The 15,122-nt window shown below is 49.0% G+C and overlaps 1 protein-coding gene across 2 annotated transcripts in view; it reads left to right on the top strand.

The window, feature by feature from the left end:
• The first annotated feature begins 197 nt into the window (after nucleotides 1–197).
• PLEKHG4B (pleckstrin homology and RhoGEF domain containing G4B) overlaps nucleotides 198–15,122 on the top strand; it is a 65,366-nt gene continuing 50,441 nt past the window's right edge. For both annotated transcript variants that reach the window (XM_008251397.5, XM_017339228.4), the window contains exon 1: nucleotides 198–424. In XM_008251397.5, the coding sequence (XP_008249619.4) occupies nucleotides 374–424 (51 nt within the window). In that variant the 5' untranslated portion in view covers nucleotides 198–373. The remainder of the gene's footprint in view (nucleotides 425–15,122) is intronic.

Below are 15,122 nucleotides of genomic sequence, written 5' to 3'. Positions count from 1 at the left end.
GGGCCTGGCCCTGCAGGTGCACGGCAGGGCATGGGGGCCTCGTTCTCAGGACAAGGCTTGGAGGGGCCCCAGGGTCCCATTTACCTGGCAGAGCCTTCGGCGGGAGGGGAGGGTCCGGCCCGTCTACACTGGCAGAAATCGGGCTTAGCACCACAGTCACACAATGGGAGGTGCCTGAGGCCCAGCGAGAACAAAGCAGACGCGGCCCGCGCTCCAGGGAGGGAGGAGCCGGGGACGTTGCCGCCCAGGTGAGGGCGCGTCCGCCGGCTCCTCCTGCGGCTGCCGCGACCCGTCCCGCCTTGACCACCGAGGGGCGACGGTGAGGCCCTGACAAAGGCGGACCACCCCGGGCCCGGACAAAGGAGTCGCTGCCATGGCCCTCAGCGCAGCGGAGAGCTCGGGCGGCCCCGGCGCGGGCCCCAGGGTAGGTGCGCCCGGCTGAGGCTGGAGGGCTGAGGGCCTGGGGGGCTGGGGGCGGGGGAGGCCTGGGGACAGGGCCTGTTGGGCTGGAAGGGGGCCTGCGGGCTGGGGGAGGGGGCCTGGTGGCCTGGGGGGCAGGAGCTCAGACTTCTTTAGGTGCCAGTGCCACTGTAATAAACTTGTTCCTGAAACTTCGTTAATATTTCAAGAAAAAAATATGGGCTTTTCAAGACAGACTTGTATTCTCAGGGCCGGGAAAGGGTGCAGGGGAGGAGATGCAGAACAGGCATTTGTGAAATCCGGGTCAAAAGCCCAGAGCTGGCGGGGTGACTGCGAGGCATGACCTCAAAGACAGAAAACGTCAGATTGCCTTTTGTGCTGGAGTGGGGGTTGCTTAAATAGAGAGCACTGCCTAGGGAGACACGGCCGCTGCTTCAGCTTGGGCAGAGTCCTAGGAACTGTGTTCCTGAGGGTTGCAGAGTGGTCCCCTCTCCTGTGAAACTGGATGAAAGGGTGGTTTGGCCCAGTAATTACATTCTGCTCCGTCGCAAGGTACTGTGGCTTAGAAAGTTCAGCTGGCACCTTCAGGTGTCTAATTAGGAAGTAAAGCCTATAATTAAACACGAAGTGTCCTAGAGACGTCTACTGTGGGCTTACGAGGGGGCCGATGTGGACCTGCTGAGCACCAGGCAGCGCTCAGAGACTTCAGCGTGGACACAGCAGGTGCAGACGTCCAGGCTCCCTGACTCTGGTCAGAGGTGACCAGGCGCTTCAGATTCTGTGAGCAGTGTCCTCATTCACAACAGAACTGTGCCTGTGCTGCTCGCCAGCGCTGGGAGTCGATTGTGAGCCCACTTCTGCCCTGGGACGGCACCACACTGTGCTTCCTGGACCTGCAGACACACAGGGCGGTTCTGCGGGTGCTCGCGGCGTGCTTTCTTCCTCGTAAGGCATCGCCTAAGTGCCAGGTTGAGGAGGTACACGTGAGCCCTGATTTGCCCAGTGGCTGTCTGAGGCGTGTTCTCACAGGTTGCATCATCCAACCCAACACAGGGACCCCGTAGTCCCAGACCTCAGCGATTTTTATGGGAAACCTGCCACCTGCCTCCTTCCAGATAAGAATATGCCCTATAATTTAGAGCCTGCTGACCTACACTGTGGTCCTCCAAGGCAGGGCTGCCCATTCCATAAGTGGTGGAAATCACCTGGGCTTTCTTAGCCAAGAAGCAGAAAAGCCAAGTTAGAACCAGACTCAAAGCCCTGGTTTCCTTCTCCCCACGCTGGGCCCTGGGGCGTTAGAGCCCTGCTCAGTCTTGACCTCTGCTGCCCACGCTGGTGTCAGTGATTCTGTGTCTTGGGGCAGTGGCTCCGTCTCGTGACCCACACCCTCCACACCTGGCAGAGCAGGTGCTCCATGTGCTCACCCGTGCTGCCTAATCCAGCAGAGACCCCAGGTGACCCTGCGAGAGAGACTAACCTAAAAGTACAGCATATCTCTGGTGGGGGGGAGAGTGAAGAGGAGGAGGTTGAGGTGAGAGGGATGGCAGGCGTGGAGGGAGGTTGATCCTGGATGTGTTGATCCTGCGGTGGCTGAAAACGTACAGTGCTGTGAGCAGAAGGCATCCCATGATCTCCATTTACTCTGCAAGGGACCAAGAGGGGTAGGTACTCACAGAGGGGAGGAGGCTGCAGACTCCAACTGTGTGCCCAGTGAGCAGGCCTGGGCTCTTGGGGACCAGCACACCACCCACAATGAGCCTCTGTGAGCTCCCTGATTCCTCGCAGACAACAGTAATGGCCCCTCAGGGCACCGGGAGGCTCAGCCTTGTGGATGCTTTGTAACAGGAAACCAGCTCTACACATTACTTCATGATTCATTTCCTGGTGCTCACCAGATGCCTGGCACCCTGCTCTGTGAAAACCTGTGGTCACTGCCCTGTCCAGTCTCAACCCAAGACAGATTAGCCTCTGGAGCCCCACATACAGGCATAGCTTCCTGTGGGACTCTCCATAGCTGCGTGCCCCTCCACAGGGCTGACACTCTTCAGACTTCCACGAATGAAAACCGTAGTCTCAGAGGGAGCTGCGGCTTCCAGCACATTCAGGGACACTTTATTTGTGTACGTGTGATGCAGTTAACACAGGTCCAAGATAACTCAAGAGACAACCTGACAAGACCAGGTGAAGGAACAGTATGCATCTGTGTTGGAGGCGGGAGAGGACTGGACGCCTGACTACTTTAAATGTGCGGAGTGAGGGGCCAGAGCGCAGCGGCATAGTAGGTTAAGCCTCCACCTGTGGCACCGGCATCCCATATGGACGTCGTTTTAAGTCCCAGCTGCTACACTTCCGATCCAGCTCCCTGCTGATGGCCTGGGAAAGCCGTGGAAATGGCCCAAGTGCTTGGGCCCCTACTCCCACGTGGGAGACCTGGCGGAAGCTTCTGGCTCCTGGCTTCAGATTGACCCAGCTGCAGCCATTGTGACCATCTGGGGAGTGAACCAGAGAATGTATGATCTCTCTCTCTCTCTCTTTCTCTGTCTCACCCTCTCTCTGCCTGTAACTCTACCTCTCAAGTAAATCTTTAAATAATAAAAAATAAATGTGTTAAAAAGCAAATGGGCAAAGGATAATGCACCCCTTTGATGTCTGCTAGAAACGATGATCCACCCCTTTGGTGTCTTTTTTTTTTTAACTTTGTAATTGTTTTTTTTTTTTCTTTATATTTTTTTTTAAACTTTTATTTAATGAATATAAATTTCCAAAGTACAGCTTATGGATTACAATGGCTTCCCCCCCATAACGTCCCTCCCACCCGCAACCCTCCCCTTTCCCACTCCCTCTCCCCTTCCATTCACATCAAGATTCATTTTCGATTCTCTTTATGTACAGAAGATCAGTTTAGCATACATTAAGTAAAGATTTCAACAGTTTACTCCCACACAGAAACATAAAGTGAAAAATACTATTTGAGTACTAGTTATAGCATTAAATCTCAATGTACAACCCACTAAGGACAAAGATCCTACATGAGGAGTAAGTGCACAGTGACTCCTGTTGTTGACTTAACAAATTAACACTCTTGTTTATGGCATCAGTAATCACCCTAGGCTCTTGTCATGAGTTTCCAAGGCTATGGAAGCCCCCTGAGTTCACTGACTCTGATCATATTTAGACAAGGCCATGGTCAAAGTGGAAGTTCTCTCCTCCCTTCAGAGAAAGGTACCTCCTTCTTTGATGACCCGTTCTTTCCACTGGGATCTCACTCGTGGAGATCTTTCATTTTTTTTCCCCAGAGTGTCTTGGCTTTCCATGCCTGAAATACTCTCATGGGCTTTTCAGCTTGATCCGCATGCCTTAAGGGCTGATTCTGAGGCCAGAGTGCTGTTTAGGACATCTGCCATTCTATGGGTCTGCTGTGTATCTCACTTCCCATGTTGGATCATTCTCTCCCTTTTTGATTCTATCAGCTAGTATTTGCAGACACTATTCTTGTTTATGTGATCCCTTTGGTTCTTAGTCCTATCATTATGATCAATTGTGCACAGAAATTGATCACTGGGACTAGTGAGATGGCATTGGTACATGCCACCTTGATGGGATTGAATTGGAATCTCCTGGTATGTTTCTAACTCTACCGTTTGAGGTAAGTCAGCTTGAGCATGTCCCGAATTGCACATCTCTTCTAATGAAGAACTGGATTAAGGATTCCTCTGGGTTGCCTTTAGAAATCTCTTTTTTTTTTTAATAATAGGTAAAATCCAACAATTTTATGTAGTACAAGCAAGTGGTATTTATCCCACATAAGCAAGGCTGTCAGCATTTTAAAAAATCAATAAATTGGACATACTACACAAACTGCAAAAATGTTAAATGATTACATCAACTTTTGTAGAAGATATTTGGCATAAAAAAACTGAGCAAACAAGAAACAGAAGAGAAATTCCTCATCTAGATAAAGAATATCTACCAAAACCAGCTTTAATAGTGAAATTGGACAGTTTTCCCTTAAGTTGGGGAAAGGGGGAAGTGTCTTTTTCTCACCACTACTTTTCAATATTATGGTGGAATTACTAGACAGTGCAGTAACACAAAGAAAGGATACAAAATGCATACATATTGGGAAGGAAGACATAAAACTGCTAGCAAATGTCATTATTGCATGTATAGAAAATTCAAAAGTACATCATAAGTACCCCTGGAACAATGTTAGTGTAGCAAAGTGGCGAATTACATGTACAATTTGATTGTTGTTCCATGTATGGGTAAGAGCTAGGATTTGAAATTTAAAAACAAAATTAAGCATCATTTAAAATTGCATCAGGTTAAAAAGCAAATCCCAATCGGTGTCTTTTAACTGGACAGTTCAGGCCATTAACGTTCAATGTGACTAATGATAAGTGGTAACTTTGCCCTGCCATTTGCCAAAGATAAGTTCTAATATATGCTTTGAATTCCCTGTGATCTTTTGCTGTGAGGTTTCCTTCCTTTACCTTCTTTCATATTGATGACCGTGTTTCTGTGTTTCTGTGTGTAACACATCTTTAACCATCTGTTGCAGGGCTGGACGAGTGGCGACAAATTCTTTCAATTTCTGTTTGTTATGAAACGTCTTTATTTCACCTTCATTCACAAATGATAGCTTTGCAGGATATAATATTCTGGGCTGGCAGTTTTTCTCTCTTAGTACCTGGGCTATATCTCGCCATTCCCTTCTAGCTTGTAGAGTTTCTGATGAGAAGTCAGCAGTGAGTCTGATTGGCGATCCTCTGAAAGTAATCTGACGTTTCTCTCTTGCACATTTTAGGATCTTTTCTTTATGTTTCACTGTGGAGAGTTTAATTACAACGTGTCGTGGTGAGGATCTCTTTTGGTCGTGTTTATTAGGGGTTCTGTGAGCTTCCTGTACTAGGATTTCTCTGTCCTTCTCCAAACCTGGGAAATTTTCTGCTAATATCTCACTAAAAAGGCCTTCTAATCCGTTCTCCCTCTCCATGCCTTCAGGAACTCCTAGAACCCGAATGTTGGGTTTTTTAATAGTATCCTGAAGATTCCTGACAATATGTTTTAGATTTCTAATTTCCTCTTCTTTTCTTTGATCTGACTGTATCCTTTCCTGTTCTCTCTCTTCTAAGTCCGATATTCTCTCTTCTGCTTCACCCATTCTGTTTGTAAGGCTCTCTATTGTGTTTTTCATTTGATCTATTGAATTCTTCACTTCAGTCACTATCACAGTTTCCTGTTGTACTAATTGTTTCGTTTCATTTTGATTCCTCCTTAATATTTCATTTTCACGAGAGAGATTTTCTATCTTGTCCATTAAGGCTTTATGTAGTTCAAGAATTTGTTTTTGAGAACTTCTTAATGTTCTTATCAATTTTTTGAGATCTGCTTCTTGCATTTCTTCTATGTCATCATCTTCATAATCTTGAATTGGGGTGTCTTTTTCATTTGAGGGCGTCATGGTGACTTCCTTGTTTTTATTACCTTGGTTTTTGCGTTTGTTATTTGGCATATTGGAGATATTTGGTTTCTTCACTGTGGTGCTTTTTCTTGTTATACTATGACTCTAGATTAAGTGGACTATCTGTTTTTGATGGAGCCTTAGGGCTTGAGATGGGTGTGGCCTGAGAGCTCTGTTTGGTGTCCCAAAGGTGACACTCCCAGGTTAGGAGTGGTAAATCTCTCTCTCTCTCTCTTTCTTTTTTTGATTCAAAAGGGAAGTAATTCCGCACAGCTGAACGAAGTTGGAGGTAGTTAGCAGGCAAATGATATACCCACAGGAGCCAGAGATTGGAAGCTCTTTCCCAAGGACCACACAGGGAATCTGTTTGGCCCTCAGAGTGGGTTCAAATTCTCCTTCAGTCTCCCACTGGGTTGCCAAAGTTACGGAATTGTAGCGTCTCTGGAGAGTACTCAGGTGAATTCCGTGAGTTCTCTCCCCCACCGTCTCTTTTTTCACAGTCTCAGTTCAGTAGCACCACAAATTTACTAGGTCCTAATCTCCTGTTAATTAGCCCCGCCCAGAGTCAGGGTTTTCTGCTAGGCTCAGGGCCAGTGCAGACCTGAGGTCTCTCTGCTTATGACGTATGTCCAAGATGGCGCCTGCTCTTTGTCTTGCTCGCCCTTGAGAGGTGAGCAGAGAGAGAGAAACCCGTGTCCGTACCAGTCACTTTTTTTTTTTTTTCTCTCTCTCTCTAGCCTGGTGAACTTTTCCCCCACTGGGGTCGTTCCCTCTAGTCTCTCTCCGCTTGCCTGCCGGTGTCTCGGGCTATTGAGGTTCGGCTCACCTTGCGTTCCAGCGCTGGTGTGTTGAGTCTGCCGCTGGTGTCCCGAACTGTGGGCTCCCACGCTCTCCACACAGGTCCGCTGTGAATCACGCGTTCTGGAAGAGTTTCTTCTGCTGTTTCCTCCCCTACTCTTCCTTGAACCTGCAGTATCTCCACTTTTATTAAACTATCTCTCCCCGGACTATCAGTGTGCTCCCTTCCTATTCCGCCATCTTGCCTCTCGGTGTCTTTTTTTTTTTTTAAGATTTATTTATTTATTTTGAAAGTCAGAGACAGGGAAAGAGAGAGGGAGAGAGATCTTCCATCTACTGATTCACTTGCTGCATGGAAGCAACAGCCAGGGCTGGGCCAGGCCGAAGCTAAGGAGCCAGGAGCTTCTTCTGGGTCTCCCACACGGGGTGCAGGGGCCCAAGGGCTTGGGCCATCTTCTGCTGCTTTTCCCAGGCCATAGCAGAGAGCTGGGTGGGAAGCTGAGCAGCCGGACTGAACCAGAGCCCATATGGGATGCTGGTGTTGCAGATGGTGGCTTCACCCACTGCGCCACAAGGCGTCCCTTTGGTGTCTGGTGGAGACCTGTTAGGTTTGGAATATCTTGGGGTTCCAGCCTTTTGTAGCCCCCAAAAAGAGACTGGGAAAGGAGATGGAGACCCATCTCAACAGTTTGCTCTACTGGAGCAAAGAGAGGTGGTGACAGTCACCAAAGAGACTTCGCTCAGGGTACTTGGGGCTGGGCTTTTATCTGATTGAGGAGGGGTCTTGCTGCTGGTAGGAAGTAGGGGGTTTTCAGAAGCTGCTGGGAACTTTCCTCTTACCTGTTGTGCCAGCTGTTTTGCAAGGAGTCACGGAGAGGTCAGGGGTCTCTGTCGGATGGAAGAAGTGGGGTCAGTGACATTTTGTCACCCCATTGTCCCTCACTGCCTCTTCAGGGTTCCATGGTGGAGGATCCCCTGACACCTCATGGTCTGGTAAAGGAGCATAACTACCCCTTCATGGCCTGTGGGTGCAGGAGCTTTGGCTTGACTGTAGCTGCGGTCTGTAAATGGTATAATTCCTGCACCCTGCATCCTCAACTAGAGTGTGACGTGACTGGGATGAGTTTGTAGGTGCTTTTGGGGTCTAACCCGTTGTAGTGTGAAGCATTTGACAAGCTGATTGAAGATGCAGGCCGTGCAGCCCAAGTGGTTTGGGCTCAAGCTAACTTCACCACTGAGTGAGCAAGAGAGCCCCTCAGCCTTCCCTTCCCCGTGCTTAGAATGGAGATGATAATAGTATTACAGTGTGCTTACAACAGTGGCTGCGGAGGTCAACAAATGATGGCTGTGCTGTGAATCTGAGTTGAGAAGGAGGGAAGTTTTTTAAGAAATAAGAGATAAATGGATTGAGTTTTAATTTTTGTCTAATTAAGGAAAAATATTCATTGAAATTATCTTCAAGGTATATTGATACTGAAAGATATCAAGGGAAGTGGAATTACAGCTATAATGTGTAGTACTTAAATGATATGTAATTTTTAAAAAGAAGTGTTTTGTGGAATGTCCAAACCAGTAGCCCCTGAACTCCTTTTTGTTCAAGGACCTTAGCGCTCTCCCTGTGCATTCTTTAGAAAGACCAGAGAAGCCTTAATTGGAAGCACTTAGCCTGGAGGACCACGCCAGGGGAAGGCGAGAGCATTCAGCTTTCACACTGGCATCTGTGTGTCCAGAGACTCCAGTGTTCTACTGGAAGTTAAGATAAATAAAAGGAGAGCAGCAGCAGTGACAGTGAAGAAAAAAATATCAGCACAGTTTCCAGGAGATACTGGAAATAATTTTTGAAAAAATGATGAAGTGTATGTATCATAAAATTAACCTTTGGGAAGCAAACAGTTCAGTGGCATGTAGTGCACTGAGAAGGTTGTGCGTCCACCACGCCCTTCCACTTCTAGAGCATTTCCGGATTCCAGAGTGCAGCTTCCCTGGGAAGCCCCGCCTCCAGGCCCTGCTTCCTGTCTCCACTTTGGAGTGAAATTTCAGGGCCAACATAATTTTGCTTGACTTTTTGACAAACCACCTAGTTGTTTTCTACAGCAGATAAATAATTTACATTCCCACCAACAAAATTCAAGTTCCAATTTCTCCACATCCTCTCCAACACTTGTTATTTTTCTTTATTTTTTAAAAGATTTATTTATTTGAAAGGCAGAGTTAGAGAGAGAAAGAGAGAGAGATCACCCACTGAATGGCTGCAGTAGCTGGCACTGGGCCAACCAAAGCCAGGAGTCTGGAACGTGGTCTGAGTCTCCCAGGTGGGTGGCAGGGGCCAAGCACTTGGGCCCTCTTGCGCTGCTTTGCCAGGTGCTCAGCAGGGGCTGGATCTGAAGTGGTGCAGCCAGGACTCGAACCCGGTGTTCACATGGGATGCCAGTGTTGCAGGCGGTGACTTAACTTGCTGCACCAGTGCTGACCCTAGCGCTTGTTATTTTTCATTTTTGGACATCAGTGTTACACTCTTCCTAACAGATGTGAAGTGTTAGTTATCTCATTGAAGTTTTAATTTGCATTTCCCTAGTGACTTGATGGTGCTGAGCATATTCTCCTGTGCTTTTTGGCCATTTAATGATCTTCTTCGAGGAAATGTCGAGTTCCAGTCCTTTGCCTATATTAAAATGGGGTTGTTTGTTCTTGTTGTTGAGTTGCAAGTTCTAATTTTAGTATATGTGCTGCTGAAGCAAGCACAGATTTGTACAAGCTCTTTATATATTCTGGATACCAGACTCTTAAACAGATACATGGTTTGCAAATATTTTCTCCATTTGTAGGTTCTTGTTATTTTCTTAATTGTCTTTTGATACACAAAAGTTAAAATTTTGTTGAAATTCAATTGTTTCTTCTTTTCTTCTTTCATGGCTCTTTTTTCAATTTTTTTTAAAAAATTATCTGACAGGCAGAGAGACAGGCTGAGACAAACTGGTCGACAGAGCAAGAGAGCTCCCACCCACTGGTTCACTCTCCAAATGCCTGAAACAGCTGGGGCTGGGCCAAGCTGAAGCCAGGAGCAGAAACTCAGTCTAGGTCTCCCATGTGGGTGGCAGGGACCCAGCTACTTGAGACATCACTGGTGCCTCCTAGGGTGTGTGTTAGCAGGAAGCTGGAATCTGAAGTGGAGCTGATGCTCAAACCCAGGCACTCTGATGTGGGTATCCCAGCTGGGGTCTTAACCTAGGCCAAATGCCCACCTTTGGTGTCATGTTTAAGGGTCCATGGGGTATTTGGTCTAACGTTTAAGATGACAGGATACCTGTATCCCGCATCAGACTGGATCTGAAGCTCTGGCTCACGATTCCAGCTTCCTACAATGCAGACCCTGGAGAACAGTGGTAGCAGCTCACGTAGCTGTGTCCCTGCCATCACAGAGACCTGTGGAGGTCCCAGCTCCTGGCTTTGGCCCCCTGGCTGTTGTGGGCATTTGGGAACTCTAGCTCTGTCTCTCAAAAGTTGAAAAGGAATCTATTGCCACATGCAAGGTCTTAATGATTTACCAATGTTTTCTTCTAATGTTTCCTTTATGGTTTTAGCTCTTATATGTAGTTGTTGAGTCATTTTTCATTATCTTTATGTACATGGTGTGAGGTAGAAGTCCATGTTATTCTTATGCATGTGGGTATCCAGTTGTCTCAGCACCATTTGTTGAAGAAATTATTCTTCCCCATTGAATAGTCTTGGAACTCTGATTGAAAATCAGTTGACCATGGTTGTATGGGCTATTTCTGGACCCTCAGTTCTGTTTCATTTCTTTCCATGTCTTTGATGGGAATTCAAAAAGTTCCTGCAAAAGTAGAGTTAAAAGATAACTTTAGGGGCTGACATTGTAGTTTAGCACGTAAAGCCTCCACCTGTGATGCTGGCATCTGATATGGGCACTGGTTTGAGTCCTGCTGTTTGGATCCAGCTATAGCCTGGGAAAGCAGTGGACAATCGTGCAAGTCCCAGGCCCCTGCACCCACATGGGAAACTGAGAAGGAGCTCCTGGGCCCTGGCTTTGACCTGACTCAGTGCCAGCCATTGCAGCCATCTGGGGGAATGAACCAGTGGATAGAAGATCTATTTCTCTCTCTCTCTCTCTCTCTCTCTCTCTCTCTCTTCTGTCTCTTCCTCTCTCACTGTAATTCTGATTTTCAAATAAATATTTTTTAAAAAATAAAGATAAGTTTATTTTGGTTCAAAATGAAGTTGAAATCCCTGCATAGTTTTTTCATGAAATGCATTTTGCATGAACTTTTGGAAGACCTTTCATATGCCTGGATGTAGTCTTTTAACTCCTTATTCATAGGCATCTAATTCTTTGGAGTATTGTATATGGAATCCTTTTCTTAATTTTCTTTTCATTTTTTAAAAAAGAGTATTTATTTGAAAGGCACAGCATCAGAAAGAGAGAAAGAGAAAGACTGAACCATCCACTGGTTCAGTCCTCAAATGACTGCCAGAAACAGGGCTGATCCAGGCTGAAGCCAGAAGCCAGGAGCTCCATCAGGGTCTGCCATGGGGATGGCTGGGGCCGAAGCACTTGGGCCGTCATCCACTGCTTTCCCAGCACATTATCAGGGAGCTGGATTGGAAATCGAGCAACCAGGGCTCAAACCAGCACTCTGAAATGGGATGCTGGCATAGCAAATGATGGTCTAACCCATTGTGCCAATGCTGGCCTCTATTTCCTGTTCAGATGGTTCATACTGGTGTGTAGTAATGTAACCGATTTGTGTGTGTTGATCTTGTGTGCTGCAGCTTTGCAGAATTCATTCATTATCTTAGTAGCTTTTGTGTATGTATGTGTGCTTAATTTTCTCTGTATGAGGTCATGTCATCTATAAGTAGAGATAGATTGATTTCTTCATTTCCAAAATTTGGATGCTTTTTACTTCTTTTTCTTGTTCTGCTTAGGACTTTCAGGACAACGTTGAGTGACAGTGAGAAAGTGGGCCTCCCCATCTTACTCCTGCTCTTGGGAACAAATTCTCAGCATTTCACTGATGAGTGTGACGTTAGCTTTGGGTCTCTGCTGTTCAGTGTGGAAAAAACTCAGTAATCTAGCAAGGCAGGTGCCCTTTCCAGGACTGACACATATTGTGGAAGCCCAAAGAGGATGTGAGTGAGCAGAAGGTGTTGAGTTATGGGGACCAATCACATAGGGAGGCCTTGGAGCAAAATGAACTGACCCCAGGTCTCCCGTGGCCTTTCCGCTCCAACCACAGAGCAGGGAGGAAGCAGAGCACCTGGCCCTAGGCTGAGCATACAGGGGGAAGCAGCGTCTGGACTCTGCAGTGAGCACCAGCAGAGGAGAGAGCAAGACTGCAGTCCTGCCCTGCCAGCATCCCCTCACAGGAGCTAAGCAAGCCAAGGCTACGCGTAAGGCCAAAGTGAAGCTTCTCGAAAATTTGAACGTGCCAATAACACAGGTGCTTTCCTTGCCCAACTTTGGTGCTGCCAAAAAGTATAAACTGGATTTAAATATTTGTTTAACTTCCTCTTTCCTGTTTTCACATCAAGTATTATTCCCCGCCCCCTCCCCATCATCCCACCATCACACACTTCCCAGCTAAGGGAAATGCATGCCTAGTTCAAAACCACCTGTGGGTTTGGGTCTTGGGCAGGCTGCACAGGGGCTGTCACTGTGCCCACTGCCCTCCTGGTGTCCCCTCCTACTCCAGGACCTTGTCAACTCTTCCCTAGGCCAAATACTCAGGGAGGGGCACTCCAGGATGGATATGGGCACCCCAAGGGGTAATGTCACCAGTGTGACAAATGCATGCCCCAAAACTTATCTTCTCCTTGTAAACGAGATCTGACAGAAGATTCCACTAAGCCACCAGCTGCTTTGTAAACACCCTCACATTCCATTCAGCAATACAAATAAAAGTCGGTATATGATGGCGGAGCAGGTGCCACCTGGGAAGTGTTGCTCCAGGTGGATTTGGGCTTCTGAGGGGCCAGCAAAGGGAAGAGGCTGACTGTGCTTGTTGGGCTCTTGAGCTTGAGGGAAGCCAGCCGGCAGCCATGGGAGCGAGCCGTTGTGGCAGTCACAGGCGGGCTAGCGCGCCAGGGCTCTCCTGCTGTGATGGCTGTCAGGAAGCCAGCCGGCCGCCATGGGAGCGAGCAGTTGTGGCAGTCACAGGCGGGCTAGCGCGCCAGGGCTCTCCTGCTGTGATGGCTGTCAGGAAGCCAGCCGGCAGCCATGGGAGCGAGCAGTTGTGGCAGTCACAGGCGGGCTAGCGCGCCAGGGCTCTCCTGCTGCGATGGCTGTCAGGCCCACCTTAGGGGTGCTGTGATCAGGTGGCAATGTTGTGAGAGCAGAGGACATTGTCAGGACTTAGGTTTTTGTCTCTTTCACCTTATGACCTGATGACCGAGCCCTGAACAAACACGTTCTCCTAACTTGGACCAGAGAACGGAAGGTGTTGGTCCATGAGGAAGCCAATTCTCTGAATGAGGAAACTCAGAGTTGAGGTGTTTCCCAGCCTTCAGCCTCCTGGAAGTACAGGCAAGATTAGTATGTGCCATATGGGGCCTCCAGTCCTGCAACCACCTGTGCCAGTGTCCAGGGAACAGGTGAGGGCTCAGCCTCCAAGCCCACCTCGTGGGTGTCCCGCATCATCCTCTGCAGATGGCTGGGCCCCTCCAGGTGCATCACAGGATGCCTGTCCAGGGAGGTGTTTCTGGCTGCCTACAGGGTCCAAAGGCCCCAGGGTCAAGGGGCCTGGACCTGTGTTCCAGGGAGCATCACTCAGGGTGAGTTGGTGATGCTGCATAGTGAACCCCCAGGGGTTGGTGCAGCAGAGGCGACCCCCCCCCTCCACTCATGCTCACCATGCTCCATGGCCTCAAGCTCAGACGTGGCCTGACACTGGGCAGAGGGAAAAGGCGCCAGGCTACAGCGTATGGCTCAGGAAGTTTCTGCCAGAACTGATGCTTGTAGCCACCACACACCCTTGCCACGTGGCCAAGCTGACACCAGTGGGCAGGGACGTGTCAGCCTTCTCAGAGTCAGAGCTCCTGTGAGCAGTACAACCCCACAGACTGCCCCACATGAGCCGGGCAGACGCAGGACTCCTCACCCTGTGCAGTGTCACAGGGAAAGGGTGTTCTGCAGAGGGTCTTCTCGGGCAAAGAAAGAGCCCATGCACCTTTGTCATAAGCATTTTGTGAAACGTTTCGTGTTCCATGAGACGTTCACTCCATGAGCACTCAGGGGCAAGCCCAGTGCACTGCTCAGAGGCAGACCCTGGTGCCAGATGCAGGTTGGAACCTGCTCCAGTCCCAGCAGGCGACCGGGCCTCACAGGTGTGCTGTGTGCCCCAGCGTCCCTGTCCTCTCTCACAGAGTGGTCATGGGGTCAGATGAAGGGACGCACACTAAATTGCAGGAGTGCATGGTCATGTTTGGGAGACAGTGGAGGACAGCCTGGAACTGCATGGCAGCGTCTGAGTCGGAGACGAGAGCCAGTTTGAGGGAGGGGGAGGCTGCTGGCCCTGGAGTCAGCTGTGCCCACAGTGCAGGGAGGGCTTCCAGGGGTGGCTGGAATGGCTGGCTGATGGAGCTGGGAACTGTGGACCCTGGGCCAGACGGACTGCTCGAGGACAGGGCTGGCCTGGAGCTGCTCCCCAACCTAGGAGTTGCTTGTCACATTGGTGTCAGGGACGCAAACCCTGCTTCACCCACCACTTCCAGGTGGCTGTGGCAAGGCCCCGCCCTCCCCAGTGGGTTCTCAAACGCAGGGCGGCACTGAGGTGCTCATGTGCCTGCCACAGACCAGCAGGGTGTCTCCTACTGGGTACTGAGCAGGTGTCAGGACTTCCTGAGCTGCATCCCACAGCTGTGTGGGGTCTCCTGTCCTGTCAGTCCCTGTCAAGAGCCCGTGGGGATCAGTTCCTGGTCATCTCTCAGGAGTGTCCGGGATTCCCATGGAAGCAGGATCATGGGTCTGTCTTGACACCTGCAAGGTGTTTCGTGGAAAGAAAATGATCTGAGGTTTTTAACAGGAGGCCTCTTCCTCATGCAGCAGGCAATGTGTCTACATTTGTTCATTGACGTGTAGTCGCTAACAATCCGGTTCTGTGAGGAGACCACAGAGGGCAGGTACTTAGCTATCCATGAAAACAGTGCAGTCACAGTTGTTCATATGAAAAAGGAGGAAGGGGAGGGGCGTTTGGTGTAGCAGTTAAGAAACTGCTTGGGACACCTGCATCCCACATCAGAGTGCCTGCGTTCAAATTCCGGCTCTGCTCCCAATTCCAGCTTCCTGCTTTGAAGACCCTGGGAAACAGCAGTGGTGACCCAATTAATTGGGTCCCTGCCACGCATGTAGGAGACCTAGACTAAGTGTCCCACTCCTGGTTTTTGCCTGGCCCAGCCCAACCCCAGCAGTTGTAGGCATTTGGGG

Source organism: Oryctolagus cuniculus, chromosome 14 (assembly GCF_051225735.1).
Source record: "Oryctolagus cuniculus isolate XC-2025 breed Fujian yellow rabbit chromosome 14, ASM5122573v1, whole genome shotgun sequence".
Classification (NCBI taxonomy): domain Eukaryota; kingdom Metazoa; phylum Chordata; class Mammalia; order Lagomorpha; family Leporidae; genus Oryctolagus; species Oryctolagus cuniculus.
The sequence above is the reverse complement of the archived record's forward strand: the minus strand, read 5'-3'. Positions and strand labels throughout refer to the sequence as shown.